Source organism: Megalobrama amblycephala, linkage group LG1, assembly GCF_018812025.1.
Source record: "Megalobrama amblycephala isolate DHTTF-2021 linkage group LG1, ASM1881202v1, whole genome shotgun sequence".
In the NCBI taxonomy this organism is placed as follows: domain Eukaryota; kingdom Metazoa; phylum Chordata; class Actinopteri; order Cypriniformes; family Xenocyprididae; genus Megalobrama; species Megalobrama amblycephala.
This window is the reverse complement of record NC_063044.1, coordinates 17,956,451-17,977,423: the sequence shown is the minus strand read 5'-3', so window position 1 is coordinate 17,977,423 and position 20,973 is coordinate 17,956,451. Positions and strand designations below refer to the sequence as shown.

Sequence of the window (20,973 nt, the reverse complement as noted above, 5' to 3'; positions counted from 1 at the left end):
CTCCAAGACTGACTTTGGACACCCCTGTTGTAGACTCTAAATATAAAGTTATGCTTGTGGGTATCTCTTATTACTAAGTGCCTCAAAACACACTGAGGCCTGGTTTCACAAACAGGGCTTAGACTAAGCCAGGATTAGGCCTTAGTTCAATTAGGGCATTTAAGAAGCTTTTATAAATGTTCATTAGAAAAAAACTTACTTGTGTGCATCTTGAGAAAAAACAATGGCACTGATATATTTTAAGATATGTCAGTGTGAGTTACTTTCAGTTAAAACAGCTAAAACATGCCTTTTAGTCTAGGACTAGCTTAAGCCTTGTCTGTGAAACCGGGGTGAATATCATCTAATTAAGATTTGAAAGAACTAACCTAAAACTTTAGTAAATCCAGTGACTAGTACTTCCTCATTGTAGCTATCTAGTACCTTGTGAGCATCTTTAGTTCCTGGTGGATTGGTTCTCCCAGATGTTACATAAAGCAAGCAAGAGTAGAACTTGATTTTCTGCAGTGGCTGGCCAGTTTAGTGTGAAATGTGCATCAGATGATCAGTCGTTGGATGGCACATGGGCCGAGACGTGTAAGATTTTTCACAGAACAAGGGTTTCCATCTAGACATAACCCTACAACAGATCCATTCTGATCATTCAACTCACTCACTCACTCGTTCATCCATATGCTCAAGGTAATAAATGTATCAAACACCCTTCTAAAGCAAAGTGTGATTTAATATTGAACAAAAGTGGTTACACAATGCTGTGGTTAATCATAATATGTAATACATGTGAGAAAGGAAATAATCAGCAATGATAAGCTTCATGTTTCCTGTGCTTGATCATCTTCAGGGTGAATATGGTTACAGTTAAACCAATAGTGAGTAATATGGTCTACCCTAAAAGGCCAATCTGGCAAAAGCACATTAGACAGCAAACATCCTCATTCTGTTAACAGAAAACCACCCTTTGTCTCTTGATTTGTGGCACGAAATGATTCAGGGATGGGTTTTACTAAATAACGGCCTTCTCTAAACATCTTTCTGACTGTAGTTTCAAAAAAATGTAAGACATTACATGAACGACTGAGGAAACAAAATCAGTGGCACGAATATCAAGAGCAAAATCGGCTATTTTCCACTTTTCCTCCCTTTGGTGGAGTTTATGTCACTCTTGGTCCTCTGCAAGCGGGAAAAGATCTCCTTGAAGAGGGCTTTGTACTCAGGCGTGTTTTGGCTCAGCCGCTTGTCCACAGCCTCCACTTGCCGGCTGATGCCCTCCAGGGCTTCTGGAGTCGAGGGAGTCTGCGGAGGAGTGGGTGGCTGCTGGGGTTCTGCGACCCGGCATTCCTTCATGGACGGGTCCCTGGACACGGGCCGGGAGGTCTGCACCTCAGCGTGGCGTAGACTCTCCTCGTGGCGCCGGCACTTCCCTAGCAGCTCCTCATACTTCTCCAGAAGGGCGTGATACTGCTCATCTACCTCCCGTAGGATGGACATTCCCCTCTTACGGACGCCATTAGCATGAAGCGCATAGCTGCCTTTGCGTCTACCTGAGGCATCGAGAGCAGAGATGGCGTTTAGAGCTGTATCGCTGCAACTCTTCCGAACGGGTGCCGCACTATCATTTGCATCCCCGTTCTGAGTTCCAGCCATAACTGCATCATCCGGCGTGTCCGTCTCGGGGGCGCAGTTGAGCAGCGTCTGCTCCAGGCCCTCGTCTCCGCTCAGCAGGCAGGCGCGGGACTTACGGAGCTGCTGCATCTCCTGGAGCTCTGCCTCCAGCTCATGCACACGCCGCTGGCAACTCTCGGCCCCCATGAGACGCTGTTCCAAGCGCTCAAACTCTTGTAGCACTGCGCCACATTCCCGCTCAGCGGCCTCACGCCGACCGCGTTCGGCCGCCACAGCTGCACGTAAAGATGACACCATCACACGCAGATGTTCGTTCTCTTCATCAGCGGGCTGACATTCTTCTAGGTCACCACTGCCCGGGTAAGACACCATGAAACTATCCTCGTACCTGCAAAAGAAACACCAAACCATAGGCACAGAGACCACACCATGATGGATCCAAAGAACAAGAGACAACAAAAAATTCATAGTTATATATGACCCAGTAAATATTTTACTTTAAATGTAAAACTAAAGAAAGCCCCAAACTATTCAAAAGAAATGAGTAAAAGTGTCAAATGAATTTTGGGTTGGGTTGGGTTGGGGTTGGGGTTGGGGTTGGGGTTGGGGTGGGGGTGGGGGTAAAGAAGCTGATAAAGAAGCTATAGACCTTAGTCAGGTTAGATGCCACACTGAATTTAAAACGGATAAAAACAAAGCAGTGAGGAATAGACTAAAGTCTTTACAAAGACTGAATAAAGGTCCTAGATCACGTCAATTTCAAAACTCACAACTTTCAAAACCATTTTGTGGAGTTTGTGACTACTAAAAGTTTATTTTGGAAAGATGTTTTGTCAACTGTACAATCTTTAAAGTAAAATGACGTTACCCTGACTAAGGTCTATTTCATTCTGTTCTTTTCTTTCTTGGCAATTACTGTTTGTCCATGGTGAAATATTGTTTCGTGTGTAATTTTCCCCTGTGCACACATTTTTTTAATGACACATGACTTCACTGTAGACGTAATAAAACGGGACGCACCTGGGAGCAGTGCAGAGTTCCTTGAGGCAGGGAAAAGAGTGCACAGTCTTTCTCCTTTCTTTCTTTTCTCTGCGAACCCTGAGCTCTTCCAAAGTGCGCAATTCCTCCACGCGAGCTGTTAGCGTGTCGACCTGCCCCTGCAGCATCTCCATAGTACTTGTCAATCTGTATGAATATGTTTGCATATGATCAATTAACCATAAACCATATCAGAAATTCAACGTTCTCTGGTATTGTCCATTGGATTTTCAGATAATAAAGAATTGTACCATCAACTTTTAAATAATGTAAATCCCCTGATATAATTTCAGTAAAGGAATACAAAAGGGAAAAGAGCTGGAGGTCTGGAGCTGCACTATCAAGTCATAACATCAATACAGTAATCCTGATTTGATGGAAGGCAAACAAGTGGAAACTAGTCAGATAATGAATGAATTCTCCTATAGCGAAGGCTTAGCTCATAAATATTAATTGATTGAGGCTCCAGGAAGGTTACAATGCAAAATCAGCATGACCAAATTAATATTCATGAGCTGAGCCTTTGCCAGAGTAAATGCCTATTCACACCAAGGGTGATAACTCTAAGTTTCATCCCCAGTGTGTAGTATATTTCCCATGATTCTCTGATAAGGTATGGCTCACCTGTCAATCTTCTGCTGAGAAGCTTTGCTTTCCAGCACCAGTTTCTCATTGGTTATCTCCAGCTCTCGGGCCGTCACATCCAACTGCTCGTACACTTTAGCGTGCTGCTCATTCATCTCGCGCAACATCTCCATCTGCTTGGTCAAGTACTAACAAAAAGAGATACATGATGAGTCTGATGATATCAAATTAAGCAACACTGTAAACAGTGCTATTAGTGAATTTGCCTTTTATTTGGTCATTAAGTTTTCTAAAGAGCGTGTCAGATTAGTTTTGTGATTGTTCATTGTCTTATGAGAGTATGAGATGTTTTAAAAGCACTTAGATTAATTAATTTAATGAATCTTGTCAGCCTGTTTCAGTGAATCGATTCAAAATGCTGATATTATGTAAACCTAATTAGAAACAGTTCATAAAACTTCCAAAAAGAATGTTTCTTATAATCACACTTTGTTTTGATGATGAAATCTCATGGTTTTTGGTCAATGATCACAGCAACAATAAAAAAGGGACCTGTGTTCAGGCTATTACAAAATGGCATATTCTTGTGGAAAGCTTGGTAATCTCTTGTGAAATGTGTTTTTGTGTTAAATATTACACTGAACTTTCTTCCACTTAGCTTAAGACCATAAACCCCTTACATTTCATTTTCTTCTGTGCTTGAATTCATATGGGTGCAGCCAAAGCATCAGTCTCAGCATTACTGGTCTGAGATATTGAGATGTTGTGCAATCCATACAGAATGAGACCAGTCTCCAAATATACTGAAAAAACAGCAGCTCATTGTTCTCAGATATGTAACAGTCTTTGTTCAGTGGATCTGGCACACAGACAAGCGACGGGCGCCTCCCACCGCATGTGCTCTCATATACAAACACGCTTCATGTGCTCCATTAGCATCATGCTGATGTGTAACTGGCTCATCAGAAGACTTACACTGACAGGAAATTTGGATAAATGATTCTTCCCTGAAACATGCAGGTCAGAGGTCAGGACAGGGTTGTCCACCATTCAAATGTAATGAGAATGTTTTTAAATTCAATTCATTTCCTCGATTTAAACAGATTCTAGTTGCAATTGTATTTTTTAAGGAAACCAAATTCAAATAACTTCAGTAAGTTTTTTAATAATACATTTTTCAATATGAAAAGTAAACACAACATATGGGATATTTCCATATATACACAGTATTACATTATATTTCGTAAATTAAATTTCATTGTATAGACCATGGTGGAAAACACCCAATTTTCTTTCCAATTTACTTAAAGGTGCCCAAGAATGCTTTTTCACAAGATGTAATATAAGTCTAAGGTGTCTCCTGAATGTGTCTGTGAAGTTTCAGCTCAAAATACCCCATAGATTTTTTTAATACATTTTTTTAACTGCCTATTTTGGGGCATCATTAACTATACACTGATTTTTTCAGCGCGCCGCCCCTTTAAATCGCGTGCTCCCTGCCACACGAGCTCTCGACTATATTACAGCGCATTTACAAAGTTCACATAGCTAATATAACCCTCAAATGCATCTTTACAAGATGTTCGTCATGCATGCTGTATGCATACATCGAATCATGTGAGTAAAATATTTATTTTGATGTTTACATTTGATTCTCTATGAGTTTGAGGCTGTGCTCCGTGGCTAACGGCTAATGCTACACTGTTGGAGAGATTTATAAAGAATGAAGATGTGTTTATGAATTATACAGACTGCAAGTGTTTAAAAATGAAAATAGCGATGGCTCTTTTCTCCGTGAATACAGTAAGAAACGATGGTAACTTTAACCACCGTTACGTAACAGTCGGTGTTATGTTGAGATCCGCGTGTTTTCCGGAAGTCTTTTAAACAAATGAGATTTACATAAGAAAGAGAAAGCAATGGGGTTTGAAACTCAATGTATGTCTTTTCCATGTACTGAACTCTTGTTATTCAACTATGCCAAGGTAAATTCAATTTTTCATTCGAGGGCACCTTTAATATATTCTAACATTCTAACAATTTATTTTTGCCAAAAATTAATCTTGCCAATTTTATTTATTTTATGACGTTTTTGGAAAACACAATGACTCTGTTTACATGAACCATCATAATGCAATTATAATGAGATTTAGGCAACATTTTAATTGAACTTTACCCCATGTAATTAAAATACTTCAAATCGACGTGATCAAATTGATGCGATTAAGCTCATAATCACAGTAATGTATGTGGTGTATGCCGAATTTAATCAGGCATGTAAACGTTTTAATCGCATCTATACCACTCTGACCGAAGTGCGTGTCCTTGTATTGGACACGGATGATGCTGTCATGCTCAGATTGGTAAACATTGAGGTAAAGAAGGCATCACATTTTTGAATTTATGTTGGCAACGTTGCTTGACTATAATGCAGTATATTGATGGTCGAAAACATCAAAATGAAAACCTAAAGGTGCATCACTGAAAAAATTCAATACATCCATAGAAATGTGTTTTGCATTTGATCTGACGGAAGTGGATTAAAACAGTGACCAGTAACACACCTACTGTATGTGAGGGCATTAGGGTTTGTGAATAAAAAAAAAAAAATCACAACTCTTAGTGTGATTAAAGGATTAGTTCACTTTCAAATCAAAACTACCCCAAGCTTTACTCACCCTCATGCTATCCTGGGTGTATATGATTTTCTTCTTTGTGATGAACACAATCTGAGATATATTAATAAATATCCTGACGCATCCGAGCTTTATAATGGCAGTGAACGGGACCAACAAGTTTGAGCTGAAGAAAATGCCTCCATCCACATCCATCCATCATAAACGTACTCCACACGGCTCCGGGGGTTTAATAAAGGCCTTCTGAAGCATTAGGGTATTTATTAATATTTCTCTGATTGTGTTCATCAGAAAGAAGAGAGTCATATACACCTAGGATGGCTTGAGGGTGAGTAAAGCTTGGGCTAATTTTCATTTGAAAGTGAACTAATCCTTCAAGTCCTTATTTTGATTATTGGAAATAATCACATTATTGGTGCACATGTAAACGTAGTCAATGTGGTGGACATTATTTGGTGCTTTACAGCACAATTAGAGTGCTTTCACACTTGGTTCGATTGGCTGGTCCGAACACAAGTTCAATTGCTCCCCTTTCTCTTGCCCTTGGATTGTGTTCACATTATATTATTAGGGTCATGAACCATACTCAAGACCTCCCTTTTTAAATGGACTTGGGTACGGTTCGCAGGAACGCACCTGTGAAACAGTGTTCACATCATCCAAATGAACCAAACACTGACATTTGAAGCCGGATTGATAAACCAAAAGTGCTAGTGTGAACGCACCCTTAATCTGGTTTACTGGATAATAACGGTTTAACAGTATTGAACTTAGTTTAGAGAAACATGTCTAATTAGTTGTGAAATATATAGTATTGTCATAAACAAAAAAGCATAATCATGTGAACATCAGTTCTGGATCATGCATTCACAAGCACATTTTGAGCAGATGTCCGGCTGGTCTGTACCTCGATTTCCTGCACCTGCTCTTCATTGTTGATGTACATCTGCTGCAGCGAGTCTTCCAGCTCCTTATTGCGCTCCAGGAGGGTTTTACCCAGCTCAGCTGCCAAGTGCAGATCTGAGACAAAACACAATACAATATCAGAGAATAAATAAATAATGCAGTCTTGGTGAGCAGAAGAAATCTTAGCAACTCCAACATTTTGAACAGTAGTTCTGAACATGCATATTTTATGACAGGTAAAATAAACATCAAGTAAATTCAGTCTAATGGGTTTGTTTTTTCCCCCACACCAGTATATGATGTTCTGCTTACTGTATGTATCTGAATTGAAGCAAAAAATTCATTAATATTAGTGATTTTCAACCCATAAACTGATAATATAACACCAGAGAAAAAAAAAACACCTGACAAATTGAATGGTTCTGCTGTACTTCAGTGGAACGAAGTCATTTTCTGACATTTACTACTTTAAATAAGTCTGTAAATGAGGCAAGTATGATGCAAATTGAGATTCCATGCATCTCTTTCATCTTTTCACTGAACAGTGCAGTTCTTTGAACATTCACAACATTGCATTCCCTCTCATACTGCTTGAATAAAACATTGTGTGTATAGATGGTTTACGCTGCTCTCTTTATATTTTCAAGCAGTCTCTATCTCATATAAGCAGAGTGTTTTTCTCTACTGAAGCTGGAATTAGTGGCTTCAGTGTGTGAAAACCTGAGAAGGGAGCGAAATGAGGGCAGAGAAAATCCTGCGGTTTAATTCCGCCTAAAGGAGGTGATTTTTTTTAATCCTTCGTGTTTTCTGATGAACATGAGCCAAAGTGACGTCAGCCAAGATACGACTGAAGAAACCAAAGATGAAGAGAAAAGCGGAAGCACGTGTAATAAAGGTCAGTACAGTCGAACAGTTTTGCTGGTTTGGCCTTCTGTCACTTTTTATTGAAAACAGTAGAAAGATAAGAATAGGATAGAGAATAAGAAATGACACAAGCTGGATTTACAACTACATTTAAAGAACCTGTTTACTTAAAGGATTAATTCACTTTCAAATGAAAATTAGCCCAAGCTTTACTCGCCTTCAAGCCATCCTAGGTGTATATGACTCTCTTCTTTCTGATGAAAACAATCTGATAAATATTAATAAATATCCTGACACATCCAAGCTTTATAATGGCAGTGAATAGGGTTCATGAGTATGAGCTGAAGAAAGTGCTTCCATCCACATCCATCCATCATAAACATACTCCACACGGCTCCAGGGCGTTAATAAAGGCCTTCCGAAGTGAATCGATGCATTTGTTTAAGAAAAATTTCCATATTTAACAAGTTTACTAAGTAAAATATCTAGCTTCTGCCAGACCGCCTTACATATTCAAGTTATGAAAAAAGTGTACACTGGCGTCACATCAGTTACACTTTTTCCGTAAGTTGAATAGGGAAAGCATGGGACGTAGCGTAAGCTTTTTGAACTGCAAGAGTTTTACACTTTTTTCGTAAGTTGAATACATAAGGCGGTCTGGTGGAAGCTAGATATTTTACTTCATAACTTGTTAAATATGGATTTTTTTTTATTTTTTTTTTTTCAAAAGCATCGCTTCACTTCAGAAGGCCTTTATTAACCCCCCGGAGCCATGTGGAGCACATGTTTATGATGGATGGATGTGGATGGAAGCACTTTCTTCAGCTCATACTCGTTACTGCCATTATAAAGCTTGTATGCGTCAGGATATTTATTAATATATCTCAGATTGTGTTCATTAGAATAAAGAACGTCATATACACTTAAGATGGCTTGAGGGAGAGTAAAGCTTGGGCTAATTTTCATTTGAAAGTGAACTAATCATTTAAATGGGAAAAAGACCAGAATCTCCAATGAATGGTTTATTCATAGTTGCACGTTTAACTGGGATGAAACTTATTTTAACATCAAATGACACACTTCACCTTTGAGAAACCTTGACAAACATCAGCAATGTTTCCATCCACCTATTTCTATGCAAACTGTCGGATAAAACATAAAAAAAAAAAAAAAAAAAAAACACTGGATGGAAATGTCAAGATGTACATAAATTCTAAAACTGCACATAAAAAAAACTTGTGCCATCAATTGACGCAGATATATGTTTTATCCGATAAGAAGACGTGTGTATAAACTATGATGGAAACACATTTACTGAATAAATCCCTAGATGATGCATGACAAAAAAAGCTCAAGTGACTTTAGCTTACCAGTGGATGTGATTGGATATTTGAACTAACCAGCGGACCAATCGCATTGCAGATTTTCAAATGTTGGTCGTTCTGAAAAGCTTGAGCCAAAGTCTGTCATCAGAATGATTTGGTTTAATTCCCTCTCAGAAGCGTCTCACATGATTGCGCTCATAAACACCAGCATCCGAATGCAAGACATGACAGCGTTTATTGAGTTTCGTCTGCATGCGCTGAGACGCAAGTCATTTCTGATGTTTGAATAAAGAGCCACAGTTTCCTCCCCGATTGCAGCAACTTTCATTTTTATTACAGATACTTTGCACCAGTTTTCCAGGAAGTGACGGATGAAAACGGTGCTTTTTTCACAAATGTTTTAAGCAATATTCAAATTTTGCACACAAGTTAAATTCTAAACTTTAATGACTCATGGTGCCGTTTTTGGTTGTATTGAGGCTATTGTCCTTCTGATTCTTTATTATAGCAGATCTGTTTTTCTCTCCCATTCCTTGTTTTCCCCTACATAGCAGTATCTCCATAGAGAGCTCAGTGTGATTTGACACTAAACCCCCTCTCCAGGGACAAACACAGTCCTCCACTCTCCTCAGATGGTGTTTTAATACCCAGCAGACTCAGGGAACATGCTAACAGAGACAGTGTCACACACAGAGAGGAAGTGTAATCGTGGGAGGTGCTGAAGTATTAAGAACAGAATCATTGACCTCCATTACACTGATATGAATGCAGAGATTCATCATGAGATGATACGGTGTCAGCGACAACGCAAACATCCTATAGTGAGGAAGCACAGAGTACCACACACATAAATCATACAAGAGCGTCTGTGTGCAGCACACTCTCCTCCTGTGTCTGTGTGTGGAAACTGATCCCATGAGAGTTGAGAGAGAAACACAGATAACAATGTACAAAACACATACTGTAAGAGGGTATTAAAACTATTAATTTACATTTCATTTTCTGATTCATTTCTCTAGTGACTTTCTGGCAGCACATTGTAGGGATGCACCAATATATACTGCCATTGGCTAAGAAGTCAAATGGTTATGTATGAAAAAAATGAACCAATAAAAACAGATGACTGTTTAGTGCTTTTGTAACTTGACAGAGAAAGAGCCGACTGTTTGAGTTAAGGCCTTGATGAAACTTCCCTTAGCTAGCGCGTCTTTTTGAAGTGACTAGAACCCTTGTCACCTGACCTGAATACTGCACACTGATTCGCTAAAACGGACTTAGCGGTTTCTGTACACAAACAATAAGGGTGCTTGTCGGTTTCTGCTGTAAAACATGACCTCGCGATACCTTGACAGTGGGCAATACCGGCTTTTCTGACAAAACCTATTTGGGGTCAGAATGTGTTGTATGCAGAGAATACACGGCAGTCAATTCTTTTTTTTTTAAAGTGCCGTTTATCTTTTTTTTTTCCAAAGAAGGCGGAGCATCAGAGCCACACCCACCTATTAAGTCATCGTCATGGACCAACAGTAGCTTCCAGAAATTTCGCTTTGGCAAGCTGTTTTGGACACTGGAAACGAACTCCGAATTAACTTCATTTTGGCCTGATTTTGTTAAAAACGACGTTCTCGTTTCAATTTTGCTTCAAGTATCCACCTTATTTTTAACATAAGAGCAGTGCAGCCATTTGTATCTTGAATGTGTCTGGCTTCCGTATTCTCTTCCAGTTATTTTATCTGTACAAAAACAGCTTCCTATGTTGCTTGATATGGCAAACTGGCATTTCTTACCATATTATATTATTTTAATGTATTATCATAATCATAGACACATTGGTTTTTGTAGCACAAATAGTTTGACCATTAACTGCTGTTCATTATTCTTCTAGTTTACATAGCGGCTAATAAATTGGAAGTCTCACACATTCACAGAAAATGTAAAAACAAGGTGTCGATCGCGGCCTTTAGTGATAATATTGGCTGATTATTCGTGCGTTTACAGTACAATGACGCAACTCACTGCTGAACTCCCATAGTATGAGGCATCATTTGAGAAATGGAGTAGCTAGTCGCTAGTTTCCCGAAACCGTAGTAAGTATATATATATATATATATATATATATATAAAATAAAACAATGGTTTTTGATATGGTTATAATTATTGTGCATCTGTACTACATTACTGTAATGGTAAAACTGCTCTTACAGCAGAGATGTGAATTCTTGGCACTCGTAATAACTGCAGAATCTGATATTCTGTACAGTGAGAAATTTTTAGTAACAAGGTCAGCGGTGATCTCTGAGGACCCACATCCTAATTAAGGATTTTTCTTAATTAACTTTCACAATGAGGATGAGCTTTTCCAAGCTAACATGGACATTACAGACACACGACACACCATGCCTCACTCGCCCGAGGCCATGAGGACATATATAGGCTTCATGTGTACTGAAGATTTCTGCACGTGTGCTTTCATATCAACACACGACATGACAGCAAATCAAGAACAAATGCAAAGCCCTTTACAAATACTGTTCAAGCTGAATCATTACATCATCTACCAGCACAAAGGAGATTTACTACTCACTTCATGGTGAAGTAGTGCTTGCTACCAAAATATTGAAGTTATAATCCAGACCAAAAAAGTGGAATTTACTGTTTAACACAGAATGTCATTGAATTTGGCAAAATATGGAAAGATCAATCAAAAGTAGGGTTGTACATGTAACTAAATCGTGATTATGGACTAGTGTAAAGTGCAAAAAGACTGCTATTGAAATATGAAGTCTGCATGTGCTCTGCGTGTCTCTGTGTGAATGAATAGCACGTTCAAACACGCTCTCTGTGTTATCAGCATCTGCCGTCTCTTTATATAAGACATGAACTTCATCTCCAGAGCTGCTCTGAGAGTCACTTCACTGGCATTTCAACATTTTATGATAAAACTATTATCAGGAACTCAAAAGTTTTCATGACAACCCACCAAAATAAAAGTTTGGTTTAGGGTTATCAAAAGTACCGGTAATTTGGTACCAAGTCGATACTTAAATTTAAAAAATGTAACAATACCAGCCTTTCTGAGGTACTGGTAGTACCGGGTACCAAGTCAATTTGGTATCCGCTGATAGGCAGCTGCTTTCAAAGGCTCCTGTGTGTATCCGTGCAAGCGCTCAGTAAAGAGCATCAAAGGTTTCTATTTACAATGTGTTTTTGCAGAGTTAAGCTTTGTAGCCAGTCATACATGTGTTCACTGAAAGCAATGGCCAATAAGAGGCATTTAAGTCAGAATCCGCTCAATGGAGTGCAGCAGTGTTTATGTATTTTCATAGACTAACCCGGAAGTTATCATCACCCTGGTTCCCTCGATAAAAACCCAATAGGATTTTTCCATTGGCTTTTGGGTTATTGCAGAAATAAAGGTCTGTGACCAACAAAAGCTCATGATTCTTACACGTTTTGTTCATCGTGATACTCTTCACAAACAACTTTTATGAATTTTGAAGCGTAAATACAATCGGCAGAAGTCAAAAGCTATATGGACTCCTTATATCATTTGGTTATTTGGTGTCCTTTTGGAGTTTCCAATTGTACTTTTTTTGGAAAGACACCTACATTTACCTTAAAAATGCTTGCAGAAAATACAGTTTTGTGAAAATCAATCCTTCAATCTGATGTGTACTATAGTAAACAATGACAAAATAAACAAGTTAAACAAGATAAATGATGCATGCTTAATTTCACAATAAGTATGTGATTAATTGCACCCCTTTTGTGTGATTAACTGCAATTAAAAAAAAAAAAAATTATCTATTAACAGCCCTAGTCAAAATAGATCTGTGCGCAAGTGACTTGGCATTTAATCTGTTATCTGTAATGTATTTCTTTGATTTTCATTTTATTACCAACTATTCATTTGATCTTTTTAATCCAATGCTAACTTAATGTAACAATATTTGAAGGCTACATGCTTTAATGTGTTATGTAATAGCATTAACTAATTTCATTTATTTCATATTTTTATTTTCAAACAGTAAAATTAAAAAAACTATTAATTTAAAGCAGTTACAATAGCTTTTGCTATGGTACCGAAATTGGTACAGAGAACTGTGAAATTTTACTGATATTGGTACCGACTTCTGAAAATTTGGTACCATGACAACCCTAGTTCTGTTTAATTTGAATAAATTATGACAGAAATATATTGCATTTATTCAACAGAAAGTACTTCTGAAAAGTAATAATATTTAGGGATGCACGGATGTATTGCCCAATCAAACAGTCACTTAAAAACAGCGTTAACCAGGCCGATTGTATCCTGTCAATCAAAAGGGAGTGAAAATATGCATTTGAACTCAAGCTGTGTGTGAAGAAAATGTCTCTGATCTCTGAAAGATAAAGCGGAGGTTTAGTTTCTTTAGTCCAAGTACAATTTTATACAGACATATAGAATTCAGTAATTCAGTTGTCTGCCGTGAGTGTCTTAAAATCAAAGTATTACTTAAAGTATTAAAACACAAACCACAAAAATAAAACAGACAACATATAATTTCTGAAAAAAAGTCAAACATTTCCTATGGCACTGTTATTGTTCAAATTTGATTAAAATATTAAACGGTTAAAGTTTCATTAATTCAATTGATTATACATCTCTTTTGATTATTACAATATATTTGCAGCACAAATGTGCAGGATGAGTCAAGTTTAATGGTTAGTTTGTTCAAATCCCTTAAAAATGAGTAATAACAGTGTTTGCCTTAGCAAACATCACTGTTTAAGTAACCAGCTCAGCACATATAATTATGTATTATGTAACCATATGTAAGTCAATAATAGACTAAAACACCACACAATGCATGATAAAATGAAAATTTGCTATGATAAAGCTCCATAAAAGCTGATTATCTCCATGTACTGTGTGCTTAGTGCTCTTTGCATCTGAAGTGTCTCTTGGCTAAGTGATGTCATCTTTTGCCCTCATTCTGCCCAGCTGTATTGTCCCCTTCAAAAGAGACAGTGGTGTCTGGAGTCCTAATCAGATCATCCCAGCCTTAATGCCACCCAGTCAAATACTGAATTCTGCTGACCACATGATCTCTCTCTTTCGTCCACTGCTGCGGCAGAGTGAATCCGCTCTAAAGTCGTGTGCTGTTGGGTCAGCCGGGGAAATCACTCTTTAGGGTGAAGTGATATCAAACTGTGGCCCTGAAACCACAAACTCAGTAAATCCACTTCAAAACCAACGTGTCACCATGTTATTTATCAAACCGTCACTAACCGAGGAAGGGTGATATTTCACTCTTTTCAGATCTGAGCGGGCACTTCCCAAAATGCCATTTCCTCTCGTGATGGATTGCTTTGAGATCCTGAAACGGATCAATATGGAGATTGCGTGTTAGGCCTCCATTACGCCATTAGCACAAAGTGCATGAATATTACTTAGCTAATTTGATTGTGAAAAAATATGCCTCTAAACATGGTATCATTAGAGGTCTTCCTGTAGCTGGCGGTGCATTTCTGAAGCATGTCTTACAAGCAAAACAAGCTTATTGCGATAATAGTGCAATTGAGCCAGTGCAGTTGATAAGAAGACATCCAGTTAGAGCTGGATGCGATCATGCGATTGTGGATAAATTGAGAATCTTTTTTTTCCCCAAAATTCAATTGTGAACCGACAGCTAAACAAAGTAAGTAATTTATTAGAGGTTATGACAAAATATGAATTGCTGCGGTATATTTAAAATTGTTTAATTTGATTTTTTTTTTTAATCGGCTTGAGTGAATGATTCAATGACTCACTCGTAAAGATTTGTTTCATTACTGGATGAATCAGTGTTTTAAATGAATCTCTTGAATGAATGATTCAATGACAAATAAATTTTTTAATAACAGTCACTTGTTGCCACCTACTGGCGTAACGATGCAATCAATACAGTCGTGATTTGAAGCTCCAAGTTACTTTCAAAAGTTGATTTGCTCAATTTTATCGCTTCTGTAGACATCAGTGTTTATATCCAGACTATAAACATTTATCTCAGCACTTCTGTGACATTTTGAATTATTGTAAGACCGAAATAATGATGCTGTGTGGGTTGAAAAGACTGTGAAGCTGTTTAGCAGCTGATAACTGCTTTCTCTGGGTCAGCGGCAGCGCAAACGCAGATTTGAATTTTCCGGTGTGATTGTCAAATTTTTAATAGACACAGGCAATCGTGATCGTTTAGGAATAAGATTGCGTGGGTGTTTGTATCGAGATCTTTTAATGATTAATCGTGCAGCTCTACGTTCAATAAGACCTGATTAGACTGATTAAAATAAATATAGAAATTCAGCATTATTCTAAGCTAAAATTGGGTTTATTGCCTCCTCTCCACCATTTAAGAGTTCTTCCGGAAAATACATGTTTTCAATGTTGGTGCTGTTACGCATCTTCTGAAATAGTCAAAATTTCCAGATCATGATCACCAAACATGCAACACCATATAAATCAAAACTGCCAAATGTTACCAAATTAAATGACAAACCCACAAAGAGGTATAATATAACTGTGGTGGTGGAAAAATCCACACAGCAGCATACAATCTTTGCTGGAATCAAAGCTGGAAATGATGAAAAGACAAATATCTCAGTTTTTCTTCATTACTTTGAGAGAGGAATAACTTGACACTTGTTCCCAACGAATCGCCTCTGCAGTCATCCTCAGCCAAAGGATCATTGTTCCTGATTCCATTTCAAACCAAATTCCTCAAATAGTCAGAATTCTCCATTTGTCTTCCTTCCCACTGCACAACTAGGTGCCTCAGATCTAATTTAAGCATTGAGTTACTGGCTCATCAGTTCTAGAGTACAGCATAACAAAGTGTCCTGAAATTCATAAAGATCGGTCACAGGCTGTTCTACAGCTCAGCATTTTATGGCGATTCAATCCAGAGGGCAGGGAGAGGGCAATGACATCATCCTAAACCAAGAGAGACAGGAAGAGAGAGGTGCGTTTGTGCCGTCCATCCAGCCGGCTCTCATTCAAACACAGCGTGATGATATTGAAATAACTGGACTTTGGCAAAAAAAAAAAATTAGGTGATCTGAGTGGAAAACTCAAAGACTGGAAAATAATCCAATCTGACATGTGAAACAGCTGTTGCATCGTTCAGTCCAGAAATCAAATGGCTCCCATTTGACCAAGTCGAGTTCCCATTACTTTTCCAGTTGTTCCTGTTGACTGGATAAACAGCTTCAGAAATAATTTTACTGAGAACTCATAGAACAAGTATATTTTCGACTAGCTAAACAAATCATTAAAATCACATTTATACATACTTTTATCCAAGGCGACTTATAAATAAGGAATACAACAAGCGACTTAAATAAATACAATGCACTACTTATCAAATCTGTTGGTTGATTGTGAAGGCTTAAAAAAGCAAATATCATCTGATTTATCTGTCTGTCTGATGCATGTCTACTTACTACAATGAAAATAAGGCATTAATGCATTGACTCTGCAGACACGGTTTGTGATGAGGAGATTAAACCAGACTAAGCTAATGTTGAGCATCTGGACTGACACAGATCCAGAGTCCACATCCAGAGGAAGACGTCATCCATTTACAGTGATCACAGATGGTCAGATGGTCTCTAACCTTCAACCTCAACCCTTATTTCTGAATGTATTTCCAAATATGACACGTTTGAGACAGAGGAAACCATTGTTTATACACACAATAAGCACTTTCTTTGTCCACGGTTTGACAATCGACCACACACACACACACACACACCAGCCTTTGTTGTCAAACTGATGCGGTTTGTGGTGTTTCTCACCTTGCTCCAGGTCTCTCTGGTCGTACCACGGCTCATCCTCTTCCGTCACAAACTCGTCCATTCTGCCGGCTCGGAGCATCAGTCTGTCGCGGTTAACGGAAACTCAAAGATGCGGCGATCTATCAAAGCGATAAAAAAATACATGAGGTTGCAATATTTGACTTGTCAAGGCGTTCATGCAGTACATTTCAAAAATTGCGTAAAACACACACTTTCCTAGGTGTCCCGACTGAAAAAAGCGTTAAAACACACTTTAACCAGCTATTTTTACGCTAAATAAACGTGTTTTCGAGCAGCATCCGCGGCGGAGCGATCCGCTCAACGCAGCGACAACGCAACAATGACAGCGCGCGCTACTTACTGCAAACACACGCTCCGTTTGCCTGAAATGTTTCCGGCATGCCAGGAGAAATTTCCTACCAAATAAAAGAAATGTCACGCTGCTGCCATTTAGTTCTGTCACATCCAAGCCCTCCCACTGCCGTGCTAAGCGCAGATATCTCTCCTCATCCGAGTCCCAACAACATCCCGTTGGTTTCGCCCGAGAGATGAGATGAAGTACCCGAAATCCTACTATTGGGAAGGTCTGGCTCTTAATATTCATAAGCCAAGCCAAGCCATTGGACGGCTACAGAGCCACGTCAACAGTCGCTATTAATATTCACAAAACAGGCGCCTGCCATTGGAAGAGGTTTCAAGCAACGTATAAAATCCTATCAAAAATGGCCTAGTCATGTTTTACTCCACAATCTAATGAGGAAAAACATTTATGCCGGTTGCATAAACTACTCATAGTAGTCTTAAATGGTTGGTTCACCCCCAAAAAATGACAATTCTGTTATTTATTACTCACCCTCATGTCGTTCTACACTCGTAAGACCTTCGTTCATCTTCAGAACACAAATTAAGATATTTTTGATAAAATGAGAGCTTTCTGTTCCTCCATTGACAGTCTACGCAACTACCACTTTCAAGCCACAGAAAAGTAAAGACATAAAGTAATCCATGCGACTCCAGTGGTTTACCTCAAATTTATTAAGTGACGCAAGTGCTTTGTTTGCGTAAAAAAACAATATGTTTACAAAATATTAATCCCTAAAGTGTGTTCACACTCTCACATCAACACAACACATCATGGTGCTCTTGTGAACGAATTTTGGAGATTAATATTTTGTAAATAAAGTGGTAAATTGTTATTTTACGCAAACAAAGCACTCGTGTCGCTTCATAAAATTGAGTCACATGGATTACTTTAATAAAGCTTTCTGGAACTTGAAAGTGGTAGTTGCGTAGTTGTCAATGGAGGGACAGAAAGCGCTCTGATTTCATAAAAAATATATCCATTTGTGTTCTGAAGATGAAAGAAAGTTTTACAGGTTTGAAATGACATGAGGGTGAGTAAATGATGACAGAATTTTCATTTTTGGGTGAACTAACCTTTTAAAAGTTAAACATCTAATTTATTTCTTAAAGATTGGTCTTAACGTTTTAAAGTCAGTATCATAAAAAGATAAATTGGTCTAATTTGAAATGGAAACGTAAGACGAGCAAAATCCTTGCCACTGAAAACTGAACTGACACGTCACCACAGTTTATTAATATTCATGACTCAACTTACCTTTGTCATAGTAGGAATCGTACATTCTCCTCTTCCATAGAGAGGAACTGCTAAACACAATAATTCGTTTGTCCGGGAATCCGAGGGCTGTTTTTACTCTGAAGAGGGATAATTAGGGGGTCTCCATTCAGCAGTGACTGTGGGCTCAGTGGAGCGTTAAACTCACTTATTTCGAGCAGGTTTCCCGCTGAGAGGAAGACAATGGCATGTTTAAGGTGTAATTTTAGAAGTGCCTAATAATAGCATGAAGCCAGATTTAATGAAAAGGGGACTTAATTCCTATTTGCAGCAATGAAACTGATGACAAATGTAAAATAAGAGATGTAGGCAACCCATAATGCAGCATATCTGAGAAATGTAATAGCCAGAGGAGAACATTAGGGTTCCTAACTCCCAGTAAAAACCCCATTCATTTTCTCCATTAAGTAATTGATTTTCAATAACATACACACTTCAAGACAGACCTCTGGGGTTAAGCGATGATACAGTATATCAATCTCTAGACGTCCCAGTGAAGAACTACGCTACCCATAATCCTGAAGAGAGATCTACCAGTCAGAGATCTCATTTACTATAGAGTGCATTAGTGCCTGCCCACTTTCTCAAAGCCGTCAATTCCATTTTTTTCCATTAATTTTTCCTATAGAGATTTTTTCAGAATTCTTTGTTAGTTTTATAAGCCATAAACCAAACCAACCAGTTACGATGTGAATCACATTACAAACTTTGATTTGAAGCAAACGCTTATTTGAAAATGGAACAAAAAGACTTTGTCCTTGTTCAAAAAGATACAAGACTGTGTACTTAAAGGTGCAATATGTAGGATTTATGTCCGCTAGAGGCCTATTCAAAAGAAAGGTGTAACTTGATGACGCCAAGTTTGAGCACGGAATCTTGGGACATGTGGTCTTCACCTCAACGGAAAATAATCGGGATAGGACTTGGGAAGAAATCATGTTCATGAATGATGTTGTGGGAGCTGAACGAGGCCGCTGGAGCGATTGCGCAACACTCGCCTCAAGAGCAGCGGAGCTTTTATTATGACACAGACGCCGGCGTCGCTTCCGCTTTTCCGGTCATGAGTATAAGGTTACGCAGCTCTGTTTATCATATTAGATACATTTGAGTGTGTTGAAAATGATAATGTTACTCTGTGCGTTCGCTCGGCGGCTGCTGTGAGACACTTGTTTGAGACACACTGCAGTAAGATAGATCGATTTTAGAATATCATAATAAATACTGGATGGCTTGTGTTGATAAATGGCATGCAATTCATTTTAAAACGTATTGTATGATGGAGAAAATGTTGTATTACTGTTGCTAAAAATAAAGCTGCATCTGATTATGCTATGTTAGCTACTTGACAACATAGTGTTTTTCTCTGAGGCATGGTAAAGCATGGTACTCGCTAAAAATCAAGAAAATTAGATTTAAACAATAAGACTAAACGTGTTGAGCTAAATAACAATAATTAGTTTTCTGTCTATAAATATATCAAAACAGTTGTTCCCTTGTCTATTAAAACGTAAATATTAAAGCGTCTTTGGTGTTTTCATGGTTTCTACAAAATAAAACCGGAAACCGAGGGTAACACGAGTATGACGCAATTGACAGGCGACTCCTCACACGTCCCGGAGCCTTGGTTAAAATCGCAATTTTCCCACGATTTACAAATAATTGGAAACATTTGGGATATTGTAAGTGCTCAAGTGAACAAAACATATAACACTGGCCTAGTGGTTTTTGGATATTTTACTGCAAAATTCTTACATATTGCACCCTTAATGAGGGAAAAAAGAACTACAATCCCATGAAGCATTGCACATAACAATTAAGATTTAACGAATTAAGAGCGATGAACAAATAAACTATTTATTTAAAGTTGCTGATTATATCAATAAAAACAATATATTCTAAGTTTATTGCAAACTGTGCATTTATAATCAAACATTTAAGTATTTTGACAGCATGGGAGCACCTTCCAAGCTCGATCTGGTACGATTTGCTAGCCACAACTCTGATTGGTAAAATTTTCTGTACAGCATCATGGGTAATGGAGTTTTTCACCATTATTTCAGCTGTTAAACACAATTATTTTAAAAGTAAGTTGAAATAATGGGAACAGATGACTTCAACAAAAGCATAAACCACTGACTGACAACCATGGAGCCAGGTTGTCTTTAAAAGTTTATAAGTTAGCATTAAAAATCAATTCCCCACAGAGAAATTTTGATTATGTAATTCGCAATGCTAATGAGCAGTTCATGCGCTCATAAAAGATGTTGAAACAATAGTTGTGTCCAAAATGACATAACTGTACACTATGCACTTACAAATATGCAAATTCAGACACACTTGTAATTCATCTGGGAGCTGGTTGGTTCAATTCATGGCCTTAAAAAAAAAAAAAAGTAAGAATCTTTCGAAATCCCTGTGGAGAAAATTATTTTAAAAAATATATATATACACAACCGAGGCTGCTGAAAAACTGGTTACTGTTCTATTGAAGACAAACAAACTTCCCAATTATGCCATAAATTATTCAGCATGAAGTACTGCTCCA

General features: G+C 38.1%; 1 protein-coding gene across 3 annotated transcripts; it reads right to left on the bottom strand.

Moving 5' to 3' along the window:
* Positions 1–706: 706 nt before the first annotated feature.
* On the bottom strand, positions 707–17,369 carry cdr2l (cerebellar degeneration-related protein 2-like). 3 transcript variants are annotated; one of them, XM_048184273.1, is made up of 6 exons: positions 17,213–17,369; positions 16,793–16,911; positions 6,790–6,902; positions 3,286–3,434; positions 2,644–2,808; positions 707–2,011 (listed from the first exon to the last, which is right to left on the bottom strand). In XM_048184273.1, exons 2-6 carry the CDS (start codon positions 16,869–16,871, stop codon positions 1,120–1,122), a joined length of 1,398 nt encoding a protein of 465 aa, XP_048040230.1. In that variant the 5' UTR covers positions 16,872–16,911; positions 17,213–17,369; the 3' UTR covers positions 707–1,119. The 3 variants fall into 3 exon arrangements, with proteins under 3 accessions (XP_048040230.1, XP_048040221.1, XP_048040240.1); XM_048184264.1 differs by having other exon boundaries at positions 17,154–17,363; XM_048184283.1 differs by lacking the exon at positions 17,213–17,369 and adding an exon at positions 17,005–17,147.
* Between the last annotated feature and the right edge of the window lie 3,604 nt (positions 17,370–20,973).